The sequence below is a fragment of the Xiphophorus maculatus genome, chromosome 9 (assembly GCF_002775205.1).
Source record: "Xiphophorus maculatus strain JP 163 A chromosome 9, X_maculatus-5.0-male, whole genome shotgun sequence".
NCBI lineage: Eukaryota > Metazoa > Chordata > Actinopteri > Cyprinodontiformes > Poeciliidae > Xiphophorus > Xiphophorus maculatus.
In genome coordinates, this window is record NC_036451.1 from 29,544,935 (window position 1) to 29,568,050 (window position 23,116).

General features: G+C 38.5%; 2 protein-coding genes across 3 annotated transcripts in view; one reads left to right on the top strand and one right to left on the bottom strand.

The window, feature by feature from the left end:
- Positions 1-22,852, bottom strand: part of apc2 (APC2, WNT signaling pathway regulator) — a 33,664-nt gene extending 10,812 nt beyond the window's left edge. Inside the window, exons 1-9 of the mRNA XM_023340043.1 lie at positions 22,764-22,852; positions 14,297-14,458; positions 12,656-12,746; positions 10,942-11,320; positions 9,895-9,994; positions 9,708-9,815; positions 8,784-8,858; positions 1,138-1,236; positions 131-542 (exon numbers count right to left, since the gene is read on the bottom strand). Coding sequence (XP_023195811.1) covers positions 131-542; positions 1,138-1,236; positions 8,784-8,858; positions 9,708-9,815; positions 9,895-9,994; positions 10,942-11,320; positions 12,656-12,746; positions 14,297-14,437 — 1,405 coding nt within the window. The 5' untranslated portion in view covers positions 14,438-14,458; positions 22,764-22,852. The remainder of the gene's footprint in view (positions 1-130; positions 543-1,137; positions 1,237-8,783; positions 8,859-9,707; positions 9,816-9,894; positions 9,995-10,941; positions 11,321-12,655; positions 12,747-14,296; positions 14,459-22,763) is intronic.
- On the top strand, positions 2,572-8,146 carry LOC111609759 (tripartite motif-containing protein 16-like). Of its 2 annotated transcripts, none has more exons than XM_023340044.1 (5): positions 2,572-3,740; positions 5,160-5,910; positions 6,100-6,214; positions 6,338-6,375; positions 7,390-8,146. In XM_023340044.1, the coding sequence occupies exons 2-5, from the start codon at positions 5,247-5,249 to the stop codon at positions 7,947-7,949; spliced, it is 1,377 nt and encodes a 458-aa protein (XP_023195812.1). In that variant the 5' UTR covers positions 2,572-3,740; positions 5,160-5,246; the 3' UTR covers positions 7,950-8,146. The 2 variants fall into 2 exon arrangements, with proteins under 2 accessions (XP_023195812.1, XP_023195813.1); XM_023340045.1 differs by having other exon boundaries at positions 5,164-5,910.
- Positions 22,853-23,116: the final 264 nt, after the last annotated feature.

The following is a 23,116-nucleotide window of genomic DNA, read 5'->3' on the forward strand; positions in this document are numbered from 1 at the left end:
AATACATAAAAAGGGAGTGTGCTCTCATCAGACACCCTGATTGGAGTATTTTCTGTATCAAGTCCTACTAGTCTCACTGGAGCATCTGAATTCCATTAACTTGTGGTTCTTGTGAGTATTTTAGGCTCACCAGACGTTTTGGTGCCTCCAGGTGAAGGCGTCATGGCATGACTCTCGAGCCAGTCCCAGCCGCTGTCGCAGTAGGTCCGGATCTGCTCCAGCATGTGCAGGACCTTCATCTCCCGGTGGGCCTGGCCTTCGTCCTGCTGTGAGAAGATGATGTTGTGCAGGGCGGCGCTTGCTCTGGATTTGGTGTCTCGGCTGCAGCCGGTTGAGGCGGCGCCACCTGTCGTCTCCCCGGGAACTCCATCAGGAACTCCACTGGGAACTTCATGCAAGATCTGAACCAGCAAGGGGACACAGCCGGATTTCCTCATGGCAATGCAGCTGTCCTGAGAGCTGGACAGGGCCAGGAGAGTCCGGGACATCTCGTCCTTGTCCCTGTTTGCCAGCATGGAGAGCAGCCAGAACACCATCTCCACCTGAGGAGGAAACGTAAACAAAGTTAAAACTGGAGATGCACAGAGAAACGGGCTGGTGACTGTAATCAGGTGCGTTACAGAGTTCGCTTTTTTGGTCTGCATCAGAGTTCGATTACGCATTCACACCTCCCGAAACGAACTGGACTTTCTAGACAAACAGAGTTTGATTAATTAAACAACTGTTGAGTTTGTTGCTGCTTCTTGACCAGGACTACCTTGAAAAAGAGCCTTTTAGTCTCAATCACATTTTATTCTGGTAAAATAAAGGTTAAATAAAATAAAATTAGATTTGTGGTTGCCATGGAGATTAAAGGATTTCTCAAACATGCATGAAAGAATCAAAGCAACACTCCGTGTATGTTTCTGATGACGGAATAACAATGTAACATGATGGAAAGCTAGCAAAAAAAGTAGATTTTAAAGATATTTTCTATTAATCAACAAAGCCATTAAAACATTTTACTCTAAAGAGATTTGTGTGTCTGGTTAAATGTTGAGGTAATATGAATTGATGAGAACCTTTGTTGTGTGTATATGTTCAGTATTTCTGACTCTTTAATGTTGGAAACCCTGAATGTAAGCGAGGAGTTGTTACCTTGCTGCCTCCGTCTGCAGCTTCAGCTCCTGCGGCTGCAGCCGATGAAGAGCCGCTGTTCTCTGGTTCCCCAGCAGGGGGCTTCTCAGCTCCAGACAGCTGCACATGAAAAGGGAAGAAGAAAGTGTGAGACAATCTCTGACCCAGTTTCACTGCTGTCACAGTTCTGCTTGTAAGAGGTTTAGAGGTTTTATTGAAACTGTCGCTGCTGCGGCTCCACAGACTGCAGGACTTTATTAAAAAGAAAGGTACTGATGCAAAAAACAAACAAACTCAAAATAGGTAAATACACTAATTCCAGTTTGAGTTGTGTGTTTTTATAAATCTGATAGCTCAAATCTACAGATTAATGTGGCCTGAAAATACCTAGAAACAAATATGTAGTTTCTACATATTTGTGTCTGGGTTTGTAAGAGAACAGAAACATGTTGTAAAATGTTTGATTTACCACCTGCATGCTAATCCTGGTGCAGATTTTTAAGATCTATGTGTGAATCTGATTCACATCCAGACAGTTAGACCCATGTGCCAAAAAACCGCATTCCTTCAGGACCAAAGAGCAGCTCCAGACGGGAATAAAACACAACTTCATTTGGATGCACAGCCTGACATCCTCAAGAGATTTATATCAAAGCCTTCACCCCGTCTTCTCTGCATCCCGTCACCATGGCAACGCCTCCGGCTGTGAAGCGTGTGTAAAGCGAGAGCTGCAGATGAACAAAGAGCAGAGCTGTTTGTGTGTTCTCCTCCTGTTTAACAAAGGAAACGTGGATGTTTGGCGTTGAATCCGCCGTGGCTCCGATCCAAACGGGCCCCATTAGAATACGAGCTGTAGCAGCAGGAAGCGGCGAGGAGCCGACAAAATGGAGGCCGGCGAGCGGAGCTGCTGCCCCGACCGGCTCCATCTGTCTGTCTCCGTCTGTGACAGAAGACGGAGATAAACTGAAATTTTCTTCATGCTGAAATTTAGCGTTACGTTTTGGAAGCAAAACCAGGCAGAACGCCGATCGCTGGTCCACAGCCTCGGTCTTAAAGGGGCAGTATCATGTAAAATTGACTTCTTTTATCTTTCCATCATGTTATAATGCTATTCCTTCATCAAAAACAAACCTGGAGTGTTGCTTTGACTCATTCATGAATGTAGCACTTCAAATGAATGAATGAATGAGTCCACCCAGGTGCAAAACACCTGGGTGGATCTAGCTCCGCCTTCGAATCGCAGCTCCTCCCCCACTCAGCTCCTTCAGACTAGTCAGCAGAAATTAGCAAACACCTGGTGGGGCTGCTGAGCTCATTATAGGAGCTGCTGCTCAGAGCAACGCTGGTAAAAACGTTTTTACCAGTTGTTAAATGTAGTTAAACGTTTTTACCAGCGTAAAAATGTTTAACTTTTAAACGTTAAATGTAAAAACGTTTAACATTTAACTGGCTTAATAGAGAAGCCATGTTGTGATAACTTCCTGTAGGTGGAGCTTCAGAAAGAGCAGGTGTTTTTAAAGAGACAGAGGCCCAATTTCAAGGCGTTTAATTGGGAAGTTAAACTTCTTTAAGTCATATTTGCTAGAGCATTTTGATAATAATTGAAGGTGACAGTTACTTTATTTGCTATAAAATGTCACTCTGTGCCTGGAAAACTCATAATATTGCCCCTTTAATACTAGACTTGTAAATAAATGAAGAGATCTTTCAATTTTAAAATGTAATGGAGAAAGCGGATCTGTTGCTATCATTCTTAACTACTTTGACCAAGCAGAACATATTTCTGTAAGCAGTTCTGTTTGGGCCACTCCTTTTAAACCATCAGAAAATCAAATAAACAGACTTTTAATTGCCCATTTTGACAGCAACCATCCTCCATATGAATATTATTTTTTAGCAATGCATCTTTACTTTTATTGGCTTGCTGCATGCTGCTGTAAAGGCATAGACCTCTGGGATTTTTAATATCTACAAAAAATTATTAAGAAATCTGGGAGCAGAAAGAGATTAAATTGGATGCAACACAGGTTGCATCATTTTAACTGTAAAAAAGGAAACAAATAAAGTTTCTAATTAACAACAGTTTAAAAAAAAACAGTTCTAATTAGTTCCAGTCTCCAATCTCCAATCTAACGTCTTGGACATTAGAACAAGTTCAGACGTTAATAATTTTCATCAAGAATGTGGAACTAAAACCATGCTGAAAATCAGGAAATGTTGCATATCTGCTTCTATAGAAACATGTTTCAAATGTAAAAATGTAAAAAGTAACTGACTGGAGTCATTGTTTTCTTACTGAAAACATTTCATTTCTCCGTATGATTTGGGACCCAAAGGGACCGTCCTACTGAAACTGCCCGGGGCCCTTCAGGAGTTAAGCCCGGCCCTGACCCAAACATATGTTGGATTTTCCTTCTTTTCAAAGCAGAAACCAGAACTGCTGCTTCCTGTAGCCAATCACGTCCTCCGGTGAATGAAATATGGAGTCAAACAGGTCGGACGGCAGCGGGATGAGCCGAGTGACAGAAAGTTTCTGAGGGAGACGCTGGTTCCTTTCTGAGGCCGGATCTGTTGTTGTTTGGTTTTTAAATGAAGGATGAGGGAAAAATGCGACTGAGGCAGCGGTGAGTATCTGATGATCTCCTACTGTAGATGAAATTGAACTCTGAACAAGCCTGAACACGATCAGAGGTTTACGGAAAACCCTGAACACACCTTCTGCTGCCAGCTTCCCAGTTTCATTATGTCATGGGGTATTTTTTAGTTTCATGGTGCTATGCTGGTAGAATGGATTATTAAAGTTACGTCACACTGTGATATGATCAGCAACATGTTTTAGACTTTATACAGTACAAGGTGATTTAAAAAATAGACTTACTTTTTATGAAATGGCCTCAAATCCTGGCAAATACTTGATCTGTTTGGTTATTTCTGATAAAGTATTTACAGCAGTGGTGTCCAAACTCATTCAATTTGAAAGAACACCAGGAGCAACAACATTCTTAGCATTTTTCTCAATTATAAGCAAAAACTATTTTATATTTCCCTACTAAATAGACAATAAACAATTTAGTCCATGTTTGAAGAGTCTTAAGTGTTGACATTTTTAAAGAAGCGCTAATTAAAGATGGAGGGCAACATCAGCTCCACATTATGTTTATGATTCATGACTCATTGGATTACAGTAAACTGTCAAAAACAAATCATACTAATATAAATACATTAAAAACATATACATATAAAATATTAAACGAACAAGAAAAATTATAAAACAATAAGATTGGAAATAAAATATAAAATGAAGTAATAGTGGTAATTAAATTATACTATTGAAAACAATAAATATTCATTTATGTCACATTGTATAATTAAATAAGTTGGAGAAGTTTCTATTTTTAACATGAATTCATCTAAAGTCACCTACAGATATTGCATGTCAACCATTTTTCCTGAGAAAATTTTCTTTAACAAAAAATGTACAAGTGGTGAGTGGCCATTCAAAGCTAGCCTAGCCGATGCTAATGCTAGCCTACCTGTGCTAATGGATAGCAGAGGAAGTTAGAAGGTGACTAGCCTATCCAAAGCTAACAATGTTTTATAAATAATTAAAACTTAAAAGTACATTTTCAGCAAAAAACAGGCGCTTGTTTTAAGTAAATAATCCCTTAATATTGATGAAAAAGTTCTAGTTTCACCAGCAGTTTATTTCACTCATAACATGGAAAAATGTATTTGTTAAATAATCTGCCAATGGGACAAGTACTCTTTAAAAAAAACAAAAAAACAACAATATTAAGAAGTTATTAACTTTTAACAAGATCCTATTTCCTGCTGAAAATGTAGCTGTAAGTCAGTTTTGTCTTATTGCAAGTGTACTAAGATATTTGGACTAGAAACTAAACCAGAAATACTTGGTGAGATTTTCCGTTTTGCATTGTGTATCAGGATACTTTAACTTAATTACTGAAATATTCAACGCAGTAAAATAGTATCTGTCAACTTACAATCACTGTTAATCACTATTTCCACATATTTTCCGTTAGATAGGTCTCCATGCTGAATTCAGATTTCAAGGCACATCGGAACATGTTGAAAATCAGAATATTAAAGCCTGAAGCACACTGAGGAAAATGAGTGTTCCTAAAGAACCGCCAGCGGTGAAGCGGACTGAAACACGGGAGGATGACGACATCGGGCCAAAGGAGCCGAAAGGTAAAGACGAGCAGGGAAAGGATTTCCCTAAAACGACTCAAACAGCAAAACCAGCGTTCAATCCTCTGACTCTCATCAAAGAGGACTTCAACCAGATTAAAGAGGAAATGAAGAAAATGTTCAAGGACAAAGACTCGGATCCCAAACCGAGCCAATCAGCGGAGAAGAGTAGCGGCCCTCTGACACTCTTGAAAGAGGAACTCTCCAACGTTTTCAGGTTTGGTCCTTCGAGAGATCGAGAGAACAAGAACGTGGAAAAGAAGGAAGATTCCAGGAACAACCCCAGGACAAAAGCCTCAAGAGGAGAGAGACCAGATGAAACGCCAAAGAGTCTGTTCAGGAGGGAGAACCCTCTCCTGAAGACGGCTCAAACAAATCAGGCTAAAAAGAGCAAAGCAGACTTAGAAATAAATCCAACAAAACAAAACAAAGAAACTGAAAACACACAGAAATCTAACGACCCGATAAACTGTCTGGATAAATCCAGGGTCAGTCAGGTGACTGATTGTGGTTCAGAGAAGAGACCCGAGAAGATAAAGACTCCAAAACCACAAAGTGAGAAGCTGTTTGCATCAGCAGCAGGTATGGCTCTGAATCCATCAGCAAAACATAAAATCATCAACTCTGCTGTATTATCTCTGTAAAAACAACAGACACTTAACAGATAAGTTACCTCCTATATGTGACCTACCGGCTATGTTTCTGAAACCTGTCTGTTTCTGAAACCTGTCTGCACTTCTGTTAAATGTGTGGAACGCTGTTTTTTTGTAGCTCCTGAAAAAAGTCTAACTAGAATCTGGGAGAACGAAGAAAAAGAAGAAAATGAACCTTTAGAAAAGGTTCTGTCCTCTGAAGTCAGTTTAATCCCTCTAAGAACCAACCTGAGGTCAGTTAAAGAAAGTCACACGTTTAGTTTATTGCCGAATGGAAATGAAAACCTATGCAGTGAACATTTATGAGACCCCATTTAACAGGTGTAATCTGAAGTTTTTACTCCCTTATTTTGCAGTCATCAGCCAACAGAAGACTTCTGGTCTCTGAAAAACTGTAAGTTAAGATGGATTTTATATGCTTCTTTTTTAACTTACAATCTTCTTTCTTTATTTCCTTCTTTTAATAGACCTCACAGTGTCATCTGCATACAGTTTGACTTTAGTTCAGACTCGATTCATGTCACAGAACTGAAAGGTAACGTTTCAGAAACATGCAGGTTCATTTCCAGATCTCACAGCTTAACTTTACACTGTGGTGGGGACACTTCTGCTAACACAACATTAGCCCTTCAGTGTTATTGCTAACTTTGAAAGAGTACTTAGAGTTCTCTAAATTTGTTTTTCCAGACAAATTCTAAAGCGTTAATTCACTTGGCTGTTTTATAAACTGTCAGCTGAATAAACTTCAACATCTGTGTGGACGTTTTGGATTTCAACTGTTAATAATTCTTTGAGTAGTTATACGTTTATATTCGAAGTTAGCGCTTTAGCATTAGCTCCCACTAAACACCATGTTGATATAGTAATTTAGCGTTAGCGTGACTAACTTTTTAGTAAGCCCTGCCCACAACTGCCTTCACAGATCTTACAGCTTACTTTCTAGAGATGAAGCATTAGCATTAGCTTCCACTAAATACCATATTTAGTGATATTTATTGATCCCAAGGGATCAATAAAGTACAAGTCTAAGTCTAAGTCTATTGTAGTGCTTTAGCGTTAGCATATCTAGGTTTTTAGTTAGCCTTCTCAGTTAGATCTGCCTTCTGAAAGCTTACAGGTTACTTTCTAGCAGAGTTTAGTTGTAACTGGGAATTAAGTCAGATAAATGTAAACACTTAACATAATAAAAATTACAAAATATTTGGGTTTTCACTTAGACTTTCACAAAGTGAATTATGACTTTACTTAGACTACTCTACACTTTTATTTTCACTTAAAAAATACTTGGTATCTCACACCAAACATCAAATGTGTTAGAATGAAGAAGGCCTGGTGTAAAATCCGGCTCCATGTTGTTTACCTGCCATCTGAGGCTCATCAAATGTTTTTGTCATTGTTTTACCAACAGCTGCGATTTATCTGACCTTTGACCCCAACACGGCCAACTCAGAGCTTCGCTTAGCTGATGGCAACCGAAAGGCAAGTCGAGACTGGTTGACAGTTCAGCGTGCGGAGCACCCGGAGCGGTTCGAGCAATGCCCCCAGGTTCTGTGCAGAGAGGGGCTGCTGGACCTGGCTTACTGGGAGGTATCATGGAGCGGCGGCGCCGACATCGGCGTTACTTACAACAACATCTCCAGAGACGGAGACACGGCGAGCTGCCTGCTGGGTCACAACCACCGGTCCTGGAGTCTGGAGTGCTCCAACGGGTTCTACACGCCGTGCCACAACAACAAGAGATTCCAGTCCTGCTCGCCTGAACCCTTCAGCAACAGGGTCGGCGTTTACCTCAACTGCCCAGAGGGGACGCTCTCGTTTTTCTGCGTTTCCAAGGATGCGATGGTTCACCTGCACACCTTCACCTGCACCTTCACGGAGCCGCTGTACCCCGGGTTCTGGGTGTGGGCCAGCGACGGCTCGGTGACTCTGTGTCAGGTGGAGCTGTGCTGGGAACGTCTTCTGAAGTGAGACTAACGGTGCGACTGAAGGACTGCTGACGATTTCCAAACTGTCAGTCTTCTGCTGCAGCTGAGTGAATGATGCGGGCATTAACCGACATCTTCTTATGAAGGACACAATATGTATGAACCAAGGAAGTGTTACTTTAGAAAGATTTCATGACAAAGACTAAATGAACTCTATAAAAATTTTATATTTAAGTGTAATTAATGAATTCTGTCGTGTTTACATGGTACCCTCCTCATGCAAATCTTTATAAAGCCGGTACCTATTATTCAAACTTCACATTTCCATGTTTTTGTTCTTCCAACTGGGTTTCTACTGCTTCTAAAAGCAGCACAAGCACTTAGAAAACCACCAGATGCTTTACGGTGATAAGTTAATGTTTTCTGGCATCTGTAAACGACCTGTTTCAAAAACCTTCCGATTGGAACTTCATAAATCAGCAGCCAATGCCCTGTTACCTAGCAACCCCAGCAGAGTTCCGCCCGTCACCTAGCAACCCCAGCAGAGTTCCGCCCGTCACCTAGCAACCCTAGCAGAATTCCGCCCGTCACCTGCGCAACCCAAGAGGAGCTCCAGCACGTTTGGTCAGCTGGTTAGAAGCAGCTTATTTGAATTTAAAGAGACAAGAAGCCCCCAAACAATCTCATAATCTCAAAAGAAGGATTTTGTGCAGAAAATGTAATGAGGATGTTTGGTATCGCCTATAGTTCTAGCCTAACCTGTTCAAAGAAGCATAATAGGTCACAGATAAAGAAGGCCCAACCCTATGTTTCTGTTTTGTACCCCTTTCTGTGCTGTTTCGTGTTGGTGTGTGTTGGTGTGTGCAGCCCGTCTCACCGGCAGCTGGCTCTCCTGACCCCCTCTGGCCTCATGCAGCTCTTTTTCCAGCTGCTCCAGGCGAGCTGCTCGCATCTGCAACACATAAACCGTATTGAAACAGCTTAAAAATGCTGTTTATACCAGCAACTTTCACTGTTGACACAAACTGTGTCATCTGCAGGGGCGTATCTAGATTATTTTTCTCAAGGGGGCCAGGCAGGGGAACAACTGGGGGGCACACCAAAATGACAATTTAATCTAAATGCACTAAAGTCATAGATTACAATGAGCAGTAACAGGACAAAACTTGAATAGTAAAACTATTTATTTTATTTTATATATTTATCATGTTAAAACTATGCAGTAGATTTGTTTAGGTTTAGGACACAAGCTAATTTTTCTAGTCACATGATTAGTCTGTTTAGCATAGCATAGCTTTACCTTGCCTAACTCTATTTTTAGCGCTGTTATGCTGACTATTCAACTTATCAATTTAAAGTGAAAATTATTGAACCGTTATAGACTACTAATTGAAAACAATAGTTTAATTTCTCCTTTTCTCCTTCATGAGGAGTTTTTTTGTGCAGTAGTCTAAAGCTGCTTTTTTTTCTTCTCCTTATTATTATTATTAAACATCATATACATCAACCTGCCAATGGGACAAGGAATGGAAATTAGTCACTTTTATCTCAATCATTTGCATGTAAATTTCAATTAAAATATAATGCCTCATTTTTAAAAAATAAACATGAAATAATGAACAAAAGATCAAACTATTGATGGTGGTTGTAAGACAACAAAAGGAGCGTTTCTGTCATCTATAGGCACCCAGAGCTTAAAGGAACCCACAGACAGCAGAAATAAAATGTCCTTATTTCCATTTTTATTACACCTGTTAATCCTTTCTGTTATTCTAATTAGTGCAGCTGCCAGAGGCCTCACCTGAGTCCTGTGCACCATCTCGTTGCTTGCTAAGTAGCGCTCCGCCATCAGAGACCGATGCACTTTGTCCTCCAGATTCTGTCGGATTAAATCTAACTGAAAGGAAATCTGCAGCAGCACACAGAGGTCAGAGGTTAACTAAAGACGGTAAGGAAGCTGCGATCTCCACGTTATGTTTCGTTCTCACCTCATCGATGCGCGGCAGCTGTGCCAGCCTGTGACACGTATGTGAGAGCACCTCCAGGCGTTCCCGCTCCTCTCGGTCAATTTCTCCCAGCAAAAAGTTCCTATAGGATCAAAATCCCACTGTTAGCCTCTTTTTCATGTAATAATTCAATAAAACCTTTAAACAGGAACTGAGACGATGCTTACAGGATGTCGTTTACTGATTTTCATTAGCTATTGAAAAATGTTATGCTTGCTACTAATGGAGTTCTCTAGTTAACTAGTTAAAATGTACTTTATTTTTAAGCTACGTAGATTATGTACGTGTAAATTTTTCAGTCAGCTTTTCAGTTGATCCCAGTTTGTCTCTTCAGTTTCAGCTAGTTAAAGTTATTACGTGCTAGCTACTTAGTGAATGACCTGTGTTTTCCAACCACTAACTTTTTAATTTTATAGTCAATCACTCAGATGTTGTTTTTGCTTTTATATTCCATATTCTGTTATTTGATCTAATTAAGCGCTTTTACTCGCTAGCTAGTAACAGGCTGCTATGCTAACTGCGTAGCCAGATTGCATAAAACCATATTATGTCTAAACTCCTCAGATGCTACAAAATTATGTAATTTACAACAAATTTATGCATCTAATCACTCAATCACACTCTATTTTTATTATCTCCCATCTTTAATTTTTATTTTTTAATTTTCCAGATTTCATTTGTTGCTAACATGTTGTGATGCTAAGTAGAAGCTTGAAGGAAGTTTTGTTTAGAGATTTCATAATTCATTTTATTTGTTGTTTTTATTGTTTTGTTTATGTATTTTGGTTATTTAAAATCTCTTCCTGTTTCAGTGTTAAATGTTCTTCCATTATTATTATGCCATTACCAATATATTACTTGAAAATGGTCTCAAAACAGGATTATTATTGTTTATCTGAATAACTTCTGAGACAATTTGTCGTCCAAAAACATTTGTTATTATGACATGTGATCATATTAAGTTATTTCTATTTAAGATGTTAGTGAGAAAAATAAACAAGTGTGATATATTTTTGTTGATTTCCTGACCTTTCTTTGTACAGCTCCTCAAAGTGATGGTCGCCCAGCCGCCCGTCTCCTTCACAGATCACCGCCGTCTGGGGCGGAGCTCCGTCCAGGAAGTGATTAGGCAGCATGATGGCGGTCTCCCCGCCGGACAACATGCCTTGGCGAGACGCCGCTCGGAGCGGGCTCCTGGCTCGGTTCACGGCAGCCATAGAGGAGGAGGAGGAGCAGCAGGAGGACGAAGGCAGAGCCAAGTGATCCTCTAGATCCAAGCTGCCACTCAAAGCCGGCCCGGCGCCGGCGACGCCCCTCATCCCCGCGCCGCCCAGACCAGAAGCCAGAAGCCTCAGGTTGTGAGGTTGGTGTTTGAGCTCGTAGTAGTTGGTGAGATCCATGTAGAGCTCTAAAGAACGAGGAGAAGACTGAGGAACCATGCCTTTATCTCCACTTGGAGAAATTAGTTTTAGCATTAGCTAATTGCAGAGGCTGGTAGAGTTCCCAAAAACTTTACTCAATAAGAATATCACTACTTCAACATATCTTTACTCAAGTAAAGTAAAATAGTATTTGGTACAAAGTCTACTGAAGTACTGAATAACTGATCAAATTATCAATCATTTAATATTTAAAAATGACATCATCAGAGGGACCAAAACATAAAGTTACGTGGAAATTTTGCATTTTAAGGACAAAATTGACAATAATTCACGTAAGTTACAAAAAGTAACAAAATCAGGCAAAATAAAATGTTTCCAAATCAGTTTCTTTCAATAAAAAACTTCTGAAACTTTTAACTAATCTGCAGGTCTGTCTGGTGAAGTTTTGGATAAAACATGTTTGCTTTTCAGTGGTTAGGAAATCCATAAATTTTACTCAAGTAAGAGTAAAAATACTTCACAATAAAATTACTCAAAGTACAGTGTAGTAAAAATACTCTTAAAAGTAATTTTTTTCAAATTAGTTTCTCAAGAAAATGTAATTGAGTAAACGTAACTAGTTACGACCCAACTGTAAAACTGATAGGACTTTCAGACACAAGCTAACAGGAGATCAGAACATTATATCAATATTTCTAAATAAATATCCCATATTTTTGGTGAGGATGATGAAAACAAACAAACCCAATGGTTTGATCTCTCTAGATAATGTCTGGAGTTAAATACTTTATACTCTTTTAATAAAACAAACTTCATCTCTTGGTTTTTGGTACATTTTGGTTGTTTGAATTTAAGTATTTTCCTAAAATATTTCTTCTGTTTAGTTACAACAGCTGCTTTTTATTCCCTTTAATTATAAACTCAACTCAGTGGCTTCATTAGTTTAATTTATCTGATTATTTCTTTCCAATTACGTCAGACAGAAAACAGCGCTCTGCTTTTAATCTCTGCTCAGCTTAACTGGATTCAGGTTCAGATGATTTAATTGGACCGAGTCATAACGAGGCAGCCAATCAGATTAGCTGGACGAGTCAATCCCTTCCTGTTGAAATGAAGAGCGGTCCCGGAGGAGTTCTCACTGTTTCTGCTGTTTATGGCGTGTTTGTAGTGTGTTTGTGGCGTGTTTGTGGCGTGTTTATGGCGTGTTTGTGGCGTGTTTATGGCGTGTTTGTGGCGTGTTTATGGCGTGTTTATGGCGTGTTTATGGCGTGTTTGTGGCATGTTTGTGGTGTATTTATGGCGTGTTTATGGTGTGTTTATGGCGTGTTTGTGGCGTGTTTAATGAGGATAAATGTCGTTACCTTTGAGTTGGTGCAGCACGTCGGTTCTCCCGGATGAAGCCAGGTTTCCTGCTTCCTGCTCCAGTTTGCTCTGCAGCTGCTTCAGCATCTCCTGCATCCAAACGGAGGAAAATATTACTAGTATTAAAATATTTACTAATCTGGCTAAAACACAAAGTCCTGGCATCAACCATCCATAAAAACAGGTTTTTATTCATCAGATGGAATCGGTCCATCTTCCTGACTGATAAACCGAAGCTGGATAATCCAGCTGCTCAACATCTGCACACGTGACTGCGCACATGCATGCTGGTGTGACTGGAGCTGCAGGACTAATGGCTGCTTTTATAGATTACTTTATTATTTCTTTAATTCTGTGTTTTTGTTTAATTTGTGAAGTAAATATGTGCAAATTTAAATAAATCTCAGGAAGACTTTGAGGTTTTGAGTTGCTTGAAGCTGAAAGTGTTCAGATGAACCGAGATGATTTTACTGACTGAAACTATTTTCTGATTTTCTGAGTTCATTTAATATCTAGAAAACTTACATAAGAATCTGTGTTCAATTTGAACTGAACACAGATTTGCAGCTGCTGATAATAATTTGATGCTGATTTTTTAAAAGATGAAATATTTCCTTATTTGTAAAGCCGATACAAAACATAACATCTCAAGATGCTCAACATTCCTCATTTTAAATTTTTCAATTATTACCATTAAACTTTTTCAATTATTACCATTAAACTCCTACTTTCCTCCACTAATACTACAACTTTTTTCTCATACTATTATTACGTTTTATGACTTTTATATTGTTACAATGTTATTCTCTTATTCTTTTTGACTTACTACCATACGACTTTATTTAAATAATATCACTTTATTCTTGAAATATTATGATTTTATTTGTCGTATTATTACAACTTTGTTCTTGTATTATTTGACTTAATGTCATATGATTTTATTCTGACTTTATTCTTGTAATATTACGGATTTTTCTCATATTATTACAGCTTCATTCTCACATTATAATGATTTTTGTTGATGACTTTATTTTTATAAAATTATGATTTTTTTTCTCGTATTATTCCGACTTATTTCTAATTTTTTTAGTAGCTTGGCCCTGATGGTCACTAGTTTGAACCCAGCAGAAATCAGAAGACTCTCTTCATTTCAACTTAAATCTGATTCTTCCTGAAGTCACGACAGTCAGGGAACAGGCTGTTCTATGGTCCATGACCTCTGACCCCTGGCCCTAGACAGACTGCAGCTCCCTTGGTGCACAAAGGAGAAAAGCAGGAGATCCTTCCTCCCAGCAGCTGGCAGACTTCATATCAAAATCAATAAATGTTTGTATCCCTGCTGGCATTTTCACAAACATTTATTCTGTTTTTACTAATTTTTAAATAAAATCATTTCTCTCTTATTGCATCTGTTTTTCTGCACTGCACTGGTATACTGTAACTTTTATATTTTTTATTTTTTGTGTGAATCGACGTATCAAGGATATTTCTGTTCTATTAAGTTTTTGTTTGTTTTTCAGTATTTGATCTGATAATCAGTCAGAATCGAGGAAAACCTGCCCGTCACTAGTTTAGATTATTTAAACTGTGACTGAATGATTCTCAGTGAGTCTCTGCGGTGCAGCAGCTGGTCGACTCACCTTCATGCCAAACGTCTCCGTCTCCAGTTTGCACAGGTGGTGCGAGTTGTCCTCCAGCTCCCTCCGCAGGTGGGAGTTCTCCTTGCGGAGAACCTCCACCTGCAGGGCCAGATGGTCATAGGAAACCACAGCGTTGGCCATGTTCACCCACTGCAGCGCCCCCTGCAGGACAACAGCAACAAGGCAGAACAAAAGCTTTAGACAAACAGCTGATCACTGGCCGTTTGCAAAGTTACACAGTGAACAACTAACAGTAACGTTCAGTGTGTTCATTATTTAAAGCCATTTTCATCATGTTATTCATACACTTCTAAAGCCAATAGTTCTTAACTAAATATTTATTTTACAAGCTAAATATCTGGGTTACAAACTAAACATTTAGCTTGTGAATTAAATATTTAGTTTAACTAAATATTAAATGTTTAGTGGATTTTATACTAAATGTATTTGTTCTTTTTTCTGTCCATGTGTATCATAGGTCTGCTGAAACAAAGCAATCAATAATAAGGCAATCTAAATAGTTCCAGAGTAGATATATATTTTCCAAACTAAATATTTAGTTCAGACCTAAATATTTAGCTTGCTAACTATCTAACTAGTTTATTAGCTAAATAACTAGCTTGCTAGCAAGCTAACCAACTTGGCAGATAGTTAGCTAAAGCATTAGTTCGCAAGCTAATTAACTAGCTAGCCATTTAGGTAGTTAGCAAGCTAAATATTTAGTTTGGAAAGTAATTTGCAAAGTTAGTTAGCTGGCAGCAACTAGCTGCAGTTAGTTGGCAAGCTAACCAACTAGTTAGCTCAATATTTAGCTAATATGCAAATGAGTTAGTTTGGAAAGTAAATGTTTACTTTGGAACGAAGTGTCTCTAGTATTTAGTTCAGAGTTAAATATTTAGTTTGTAAACTAAATATTTGTTTCACTGAGGATAATGAGTCTCTGTGGCCTGCAGGAAACATGAAACGTTTTGTCTCATTTAATGTCAAGTTGCTCCGTTTTACGCTGTAATTTTCTTGCATCTCCATTAAAAACAAAGTAAACGTGTGAAAATTCCCCTTATGAATGAGAGACGTTACCGTGTGGGTCGCCTAACACTGCAGAGCTCAGCTGGTGTGTGTCTGTGTGTGTGTCTTTTAAGTCCTCCATCAAAGAACTCAGATATATTGATGTTCACCATTGCCATGGCAACAGGGCGGCATCCCTTGTCTCATTACTATGGCGACAAGTATATATCAAGCCAGCGCCTCTCTCTCCCTCTCACACACACACACGCACACACACACACACACACACACACACACACACACACACGCACACACACAGAGCTGCAGTCGCTGCAAAGCATTCATAATTAAAGGAACAATCAAAGGTTAGAATCTTATTTGATTCACAGCATAAAATGTGTTTTCTGAGCTAAAATGGAAACAAAAATGTCTGAGTGGCAGATATGAAAAAAACAAAACAAAACTGGAATCTAACCTGCAAAAAGCTGAGAATAACCAGCTTTTCCTAGAGGACTAACACTGATCCTGAGTCAGCACTTACACTGAGGTGGAGAGAAAACCCAGAAAAAATGGAGAATAAATTTAATCTGAAAACAAAGACATGAAAGGAGAGGCACTGTAATCTGCTGACAGGATAAAAAAGATTAACTGGTGCTGCAGCTGTGAAAACACTGAACACTGCAGAACACCCACTCAGAAACACCAGAAATCTGAACATATTCATGCCCAGTATCACCCAGTATGACCCAATAACATCCCAGTAAGGAGCTGCAGGTCTAAGAGAAAAGCAAGCAGCAGCAGACAGAATGAAGTCAAACGACGGCCTTAAACCCACTGATGTGGCGCCATTTTCCTATTACTCCTCTTGATCTCCCACTTTGGATGCAGTTGCCACGGTAACCAAGCATTCTCGTGGGAGGACACAGAGGAGAGATGGAGGATGGGAGGATGAGGAGGCGGAGCAGCAGGAGGGGGAGAGCCACATTCTTTGGACAAACGCATGAAGACTTAAAAGAAAGAATGAAAATCCTCAAATAAATCTAAATAAAATTGATATTAAAATATATTTTTACAGTAGAAAATAGGAGGAAAATAAAAGATATAAACCTAGAAAGTGATTAAAAAAATTCTATTTTCAAAAACATGTTTAATATCTTGTAATAGTACAGGATATTGTTAGATAATTCAGATAATAACAGGATAAAAATATGTATAAAAAATTAACTTTTTGATGTAAGGTATTGATACAATGTATTGGTAAGTAATTATACAATATTACTTTGGAAAGTAACTCCAAAGTATAAAGTGTAAACTTCTCACTTCTTTTTGAACTAGTAGCAAAAATGACTGATCCTTATGTTGTATTTATGAATGTGTGTATGTGTATTGATTTTTTGTTGATCTGTTTTATTGATTGGTTTAAGTAAAGAAAGAAATGTGATCTCTGAGTCTGGGCTAGCTGCTAGCAGACTGCGCCACACTGCAGCTTGCACCACTCCAGCGCTCCAGGCATTCATGTGACTCCTCTGACCTTCTGCGTCACAAACCGTATTTAAAGGCGTCGTTCCACTGCAAGTTTTTAATGTTATGGATCATGGCTTTACAGCAGCAATGCAGGCAGGTAATAAATCTAACTTAAAAAGAAACCTGACAGGAGCTGCAGCTTCAGGTCGACTTTTCACATTTAGTATCTTATTTACCTCTACAGGATGTAATCTATCCTCCAAACATTTTTAACCATGTGGGTCTGTCAGTTTTTACCATATTTCTGAGATGTCAAGCTCAGAAATATGAGCTATCCTGCTTATTATGCAGCATCTCACAGCCTCATATCTGGACAATATTAGTTATGATATCTGCAGCAGCTAACCCACGCTTCCTCCTGTGTTTGCTTAGCCTGGTCATTGCCTTTCTTTGCAAATCCGCTCAAATAAAATCTTGATTAGTTCGAAACTAAATATTTAAGTTACAAACTAGTTAGTTTTCAACTAAATGTTTAATATTGAGCTTAATATTTAGTTAGTCTACAAACTGAATATTTAGCTCCAAATTATGTATTTATTTTGACTAAATATGTAGTTTCAAAGTATTTATTATCCAAGCAAAGTATTTAGGTAAATATTTAGCTTGCTAACTAAATATTTAGCATCTTTAGGTCCGAGCTAAATATTTAGCAAATATGCAAATTAGCTATTTTTGAAAATAAATGTCTACTAAATATTTAGCTCAGAATAACATTTTTATTTGGGAACTAAATATCTAGGTCTCTAACTAAATATTGAATTTGCAAGCTAACTACTTAGTTCGTTAACAAAATATTTCTTGCTAATTAAATATTTTGTTTGGAACTGTAATATTTCTAATATATGAGTAAACTGGTGAAAATATGACTGAAAATTTAACATCCTTTTTTCTTTATGACAGGCTAAAAACTAAATATTACTATCAATTTCTTACTGTGTAACTTTACAAACGGCTCTTATTGGGCTTCTAGTCGATTACCCTGATAGTAAACAAAATACATGTTTATATTTATTATGCTATTTAGCTGTAAAGGATGAAATATGTCCTCCAAATAAATTCTAACTATGTGTGGACATGAACTTTTACCAGACTTCCCAGACGTCAAGCTAGCTGTCTTGTTAGCATAGCGTCTTTCTCTCGTAGCCTCATATCCACCGTGTTCCCGGGAGGCGTATCTGGGTTACTGTGGAAACGATTATGGGTATTACTTCCGGTTCCCACCGGAAGTAGCTTTATTTCACTGGGTAATGTATAGGTTTTTGGGTTTATTTTGCTAATCTATATTTATAGACACTACATTATAGACTTCTGCTTGCCTTTGTATTAGCCTGGCCTTTACGATCTTCTAGAATAAAATCAGTCTGGGCTTCCTCTTAATTATTTGTATTCTTCCCGGCAGAATTTCTACTGGGCCAATCAGCGCACAGAAGGAGAGGTTATGAACGATGACGTCGATTTTCTGCGCTGCTTTTAGAGTTGTAGTCAGCCTGTAGTTTTAGTGAACGAAGCCGTTCAGTCCGTGTTGGTAACTTTTCCAGATGTTAAATTAACATTAACAGCCGCCTCGTTCGGCTCGGCTCTTCGGTTTCCGCAGTGAAATATGTTTGATTACAGCGCAGGCAACTTCCGGTGTTACACCATATTCTGTGACCACCGTATACTGCGGCGCTGTCTCATTTTAACACAATGCGACGCCAACAACGGAAGACGTGGAGAATGCCAAAATAAAAATAAAGAAAAAGTCGGACAAAGAATGAAAAGTATCATCAGTCCTCAAATATTATGACTATTACAGAAATATAGACGATCACACATTATGAGATAGTGCCTATCATGTACTGTGACCACATTGTAAGTCATAGTAAAATACTTATTTAAACTGCTAACTCTCTCCTTCCTCAAAATTAATAAACAGTAGCATCATAATATTGTAGGTCAGACAGTAAAAAGCGGCTGAATCATGAAGGGAACGGATGGAAATGGAAATGATTGACTGGAAGCTGCTGTGGCGGTGAGCAGTCATGCAGAAACATCACATTAAAAACTCTTCCTTGTTATCTAACCATTCAACACCACCGATCAGACCTTCTAGCTCCCAAATGGCCGGAGGGACGAGGATTAAAGGTCAGAGGTGACACACTTTATATGACAGTTATGTAACATTTTTACAGTCCAGAGAGAAATGTTCATTTTCTGAAGCATGATGTGTGAACAACGACGTCTGAAGGAATATTTGGAGTTCTCTCAGCTCCCTCCAGATTATTAGTTTTTGTCTTTTAACCACTTTATAGTTCTCATTATGTTATAGAGTCATAAAAGTCATAAACGTTATAAAAATCTACCGCAGTCTTCATTGCTTTTGCTTTTAGTGCAGCTTAAGGAAAACTAAAAGTGTGTAAGGTGAAAAAAAAAATCATAAAATAGACTTTAAAATTTTTAACCCTCAACACTGAAAAAAACACTTGGCTGTTAGCTAAAGCAGGGAGTAAACAGCCAGAGCACTTAGGCAAACACTGGTGTTGTTTGTGAGCATAATGTTTATCAGGTACCAGTTTACCTTGTGACAGCATTAAACTATCAACTTGAACTGATTATGTGGAGAAAAGTGAGACTTGCATAGCTGGTCTGGTGAGACTGTTATGGGAGGAACATGCTAGTAAACCTCAGAGTATCAACACGGATCAGAACCAGAACAGAAATTACAACATCTACCTGAACGCTGCCAGAGTTTTGGTGTTTTGAACTGAAGGTTTTGTCACAGTTTTTACTTCAGTTTACTTCACGACAGAATGCTTCCAAATCCCTCCACTGGGTGCCGGATTGATGGGTCTCCAAGCTACTGCACTTCTTCTCACTGGATAATTCAACATAAGTTTCCACTTTATAAACTCAATAAAATAAAGAAAATCACTTTTGTATGTGAATGAAACTGTTTTATTCCCATAAATTAAAGCCACTGTTAGAATATAGCTTTACTAAAAATTAAAACCAGCTCAATAATTTCCATTTGATGATTTATTGTTTTTCTCTTTCTACCAAAAACTGGATGATTAAAGTCTTCAGTCTGGTTCATTGGTCTCAACTAGACCCTTTTTTGGAGGATAATTTAGTTTAGAGATACTTCATAATTCATTTTATTTGTTGTTTTGATTATTTTTGTTGGCTATTTGAAACATCTTCTAGTTCCAGTGTTAAATTTTCATCATAATTTAAAGTTTATTGGCCGTTAAGAGTGAATTCTTGCATTATTATTACCATTATATTTCTTGAAAATGGTCTCCAACAACAACAGTTTTGTCGTTTATCACAGAAACTTTGGGACATTTTATCACCCAGGAACGTTTGTGACAGTGACAGGCAGAGTTGGATCTTTGTCTACTTTTTAGAGATTTCCAGACTAAATCTGACCAGAATCCACAAAAAAATATGACTTGTGAATCATTTAAGCATAAAAAGACCTTAAAGTTGGTGAAAAAAAGCTGATTTTGATTCTGAAATAAACTTTTAGAATCATCATGTTTGCCTGTATTTTGATTTCATTTCGTCCTGTTAGCATTCGGTGAATCACTTTGTCTCTGTTAGCCTGAAGCTTCTGCAGGATATCGATTTCTAACATCAACAGAAAACAGAAATCCTGTCAGCAGAGAGGCAGATGAGTCGTAGCAATAAGACCTTGAGCAGAAATATTTATAATTGATGCTCAGTCTGATGTTTTAGGATGTTATTTTGTCTGTTTGTAGCTTTTCCCCTCCAGACGCACCGAGTCCGATCAGCTCTGCTCCCGGCCCTGTTTCTTCCTACATGCAGTCGATCAGCTCAGTTCTGACTGAACATTTATTTATTTCCTGATATTTGTGGAGAAAACAGAAGCAGCTGTCGACTGCCACGCCCTCCACCTCCGTCAAACCTTCTGCAGAACCTGATCAGATTCTGTTGTTTTTTCGATTCAAACTGCAGATTAAAACCAAAAGATTCCTGAACAAAACATTTACATTTCTTCCTATTGAATTCCAGCTCCTAGCAAAGAGTAAATCAGAATAAAGTAAAGTAGTAGACCGTCAGCAAAATAGTTAAAATCCACATCTTCTGGTGAAAAATACAGTGATGACAATTATTTCAGTAATCGATTATTTTCACAATTAATCTGATAAAAAATTCCACATTCTGATGAATTTTCATTCAGTAGTGAATCTAACATTAATGTGAAAATCTCATAACTTTTTTCCATTTGATTGGCTGATTTGTTGATTATTTTGTGGATTAACTGATTAATAACAGGATAGAAAAGATTTTTTAATGTTACCGAATCTGAACTGCGTGAAGCTAAAACTGAGGAGTTCTGGGTAGAACATATTTACAAAACAAAAAAGGTTTTTATTCCTTTTAGATTAAAATGTTTATATTTTTGTACAGTTTTGTCTTAATTACTGCTCTAACTGTGTTGTTCTTTCAGCAAATTGCTTTTTTAATTCTCTACACTCCGGTCAATCCATTGCTGAATTAGTAAACGATTATTTCAATCATTGATTAATCACAGTTAATTTGATTGATTTTCAATTAATTGAAAAATATTCTGCTTACTGATTTATTTTTTGCCTTTTCTTCAAGAACGTGGCAGCAGCTTTTTTAAAGATTTGAAAACTTCAGTGTATTTAATGCTTGGGCCTCTTTCTGCTGCTGTGACTCTTTATTGTTGCAAATGGAGCAAAGTGATGCTCAGTGGCGCCCCCTAAAGCCGGAGAAGCGCATGATGGTCCATCAAGCTGGACTCTTTATTTCTGCTTTTATTGCTCAAAGACCCGCCCGGAAAATAAGTTAATCATATTTAAAAATCTAAATTCAGATTATATTTATGAAAATATTTAAGTGAAAAATTTAACGAATTAAATTTGGAATCATCTGCATTGATTTATGATGTTAAAATGGACGCTAAGCTCATCATAAAAATGCAAAATATGAGCAAGTTTTGAGGAAATTTTACATTTATTTTACAGAAATAATCACAAATCTATAAGAAAAGAGTTGAAGCAGCGAACAAATCTGTTATTTAGCGCAACAAATAAACAGCAGCATTAAACTAAAGGCCCGTAAGACCACATTAATCATAAAACCTGCACACAAAGCTTTAATCTGCAGCAGTGAAACGACAATCAGCAGCAGAATTACTCAGGATTAACCATCAGAACGGACCAGTGAACCCAGTCCGACCAGTACCACCAGGCACAGACCGCAGGGGCTGAAAATGACCAGCCAGCCGGAAAAACCCGGCCTGATTCCGCATTCAGCTCAATGTGACCTGAAGGTGGATAAAACCTGAAACCGAACAGAATCCGACCGGAACCGGATGAGAATCGGCAAATTTTGCTCTTATAGCTGTGTCGGATATTTGACCTCATTTTAGCTGCTACTGCGGTTTTTTTCTGACGACATCTATGATTCATGAGCTCCTCCATCATCCATCCCTCCATCATCCATCCCTCCATCATCCATCCCTCCGTCATCCATCCCTCCTTCATCCATCCCTCCGTCATCCATCCCTCCATCATCCATCCCTCCATCATCCATCCCTCCGTCATCCATCCCTCCTTCATCCATCCCTCCGTCATCCATCCCTCCTTCATCCATCCCTCCGTCATCCATCCCTCCATCATCCCGCATGAAGGAGAAAACCAGGTCGAACCCGCGTCTCTCTGAAAAAAACCGCAATTTACTAAATAACGGGATCCGGAATCCATTTTCCTCCCGTTTATTTAAGGAAAACAATTTCACGTTAAATGTACGAATCAAATGTTTTAACAAATTCAGTTCATGTCGGAACCGCCTCAGGGAGGAGAACTGAACCGAGCCCAGCTGGATTGTTCCGAACCAAGAAAGAAAAGCGGAATTCAAAGGGAAAGGAGAGAGAAATGAAAGGAAACGAGGAGCGGTCTGTCCTTACCTCATGACTCCAAAAAGAGCTGAAGATCAATGACGAAGAGGAGGAGAGCGAAGAAGAGGAGGGATGAAGAAAGGGTGGAAAGGGAGGGGGGATTTATTTAATCTGCTATTCACTAAAATAATCTGATAAAATTATGTCTAAATATCACAAAAAGCATAAAAACTATATTGTCGGATTTTTAAAAATCGGATCATTTTTGCCTTAAAACGTTTAAAGCAACCTGCTGTTTTTTAAAAAAATCATTGCAATATCACGTCTCCGCCACCAGGGGGAACTGAAGTGTTGCAGTCCAACGTACTGGCATTCAATTGTGCCACCTGGTGGCGGAAATGGTGAAACACACTCTTCTGGAA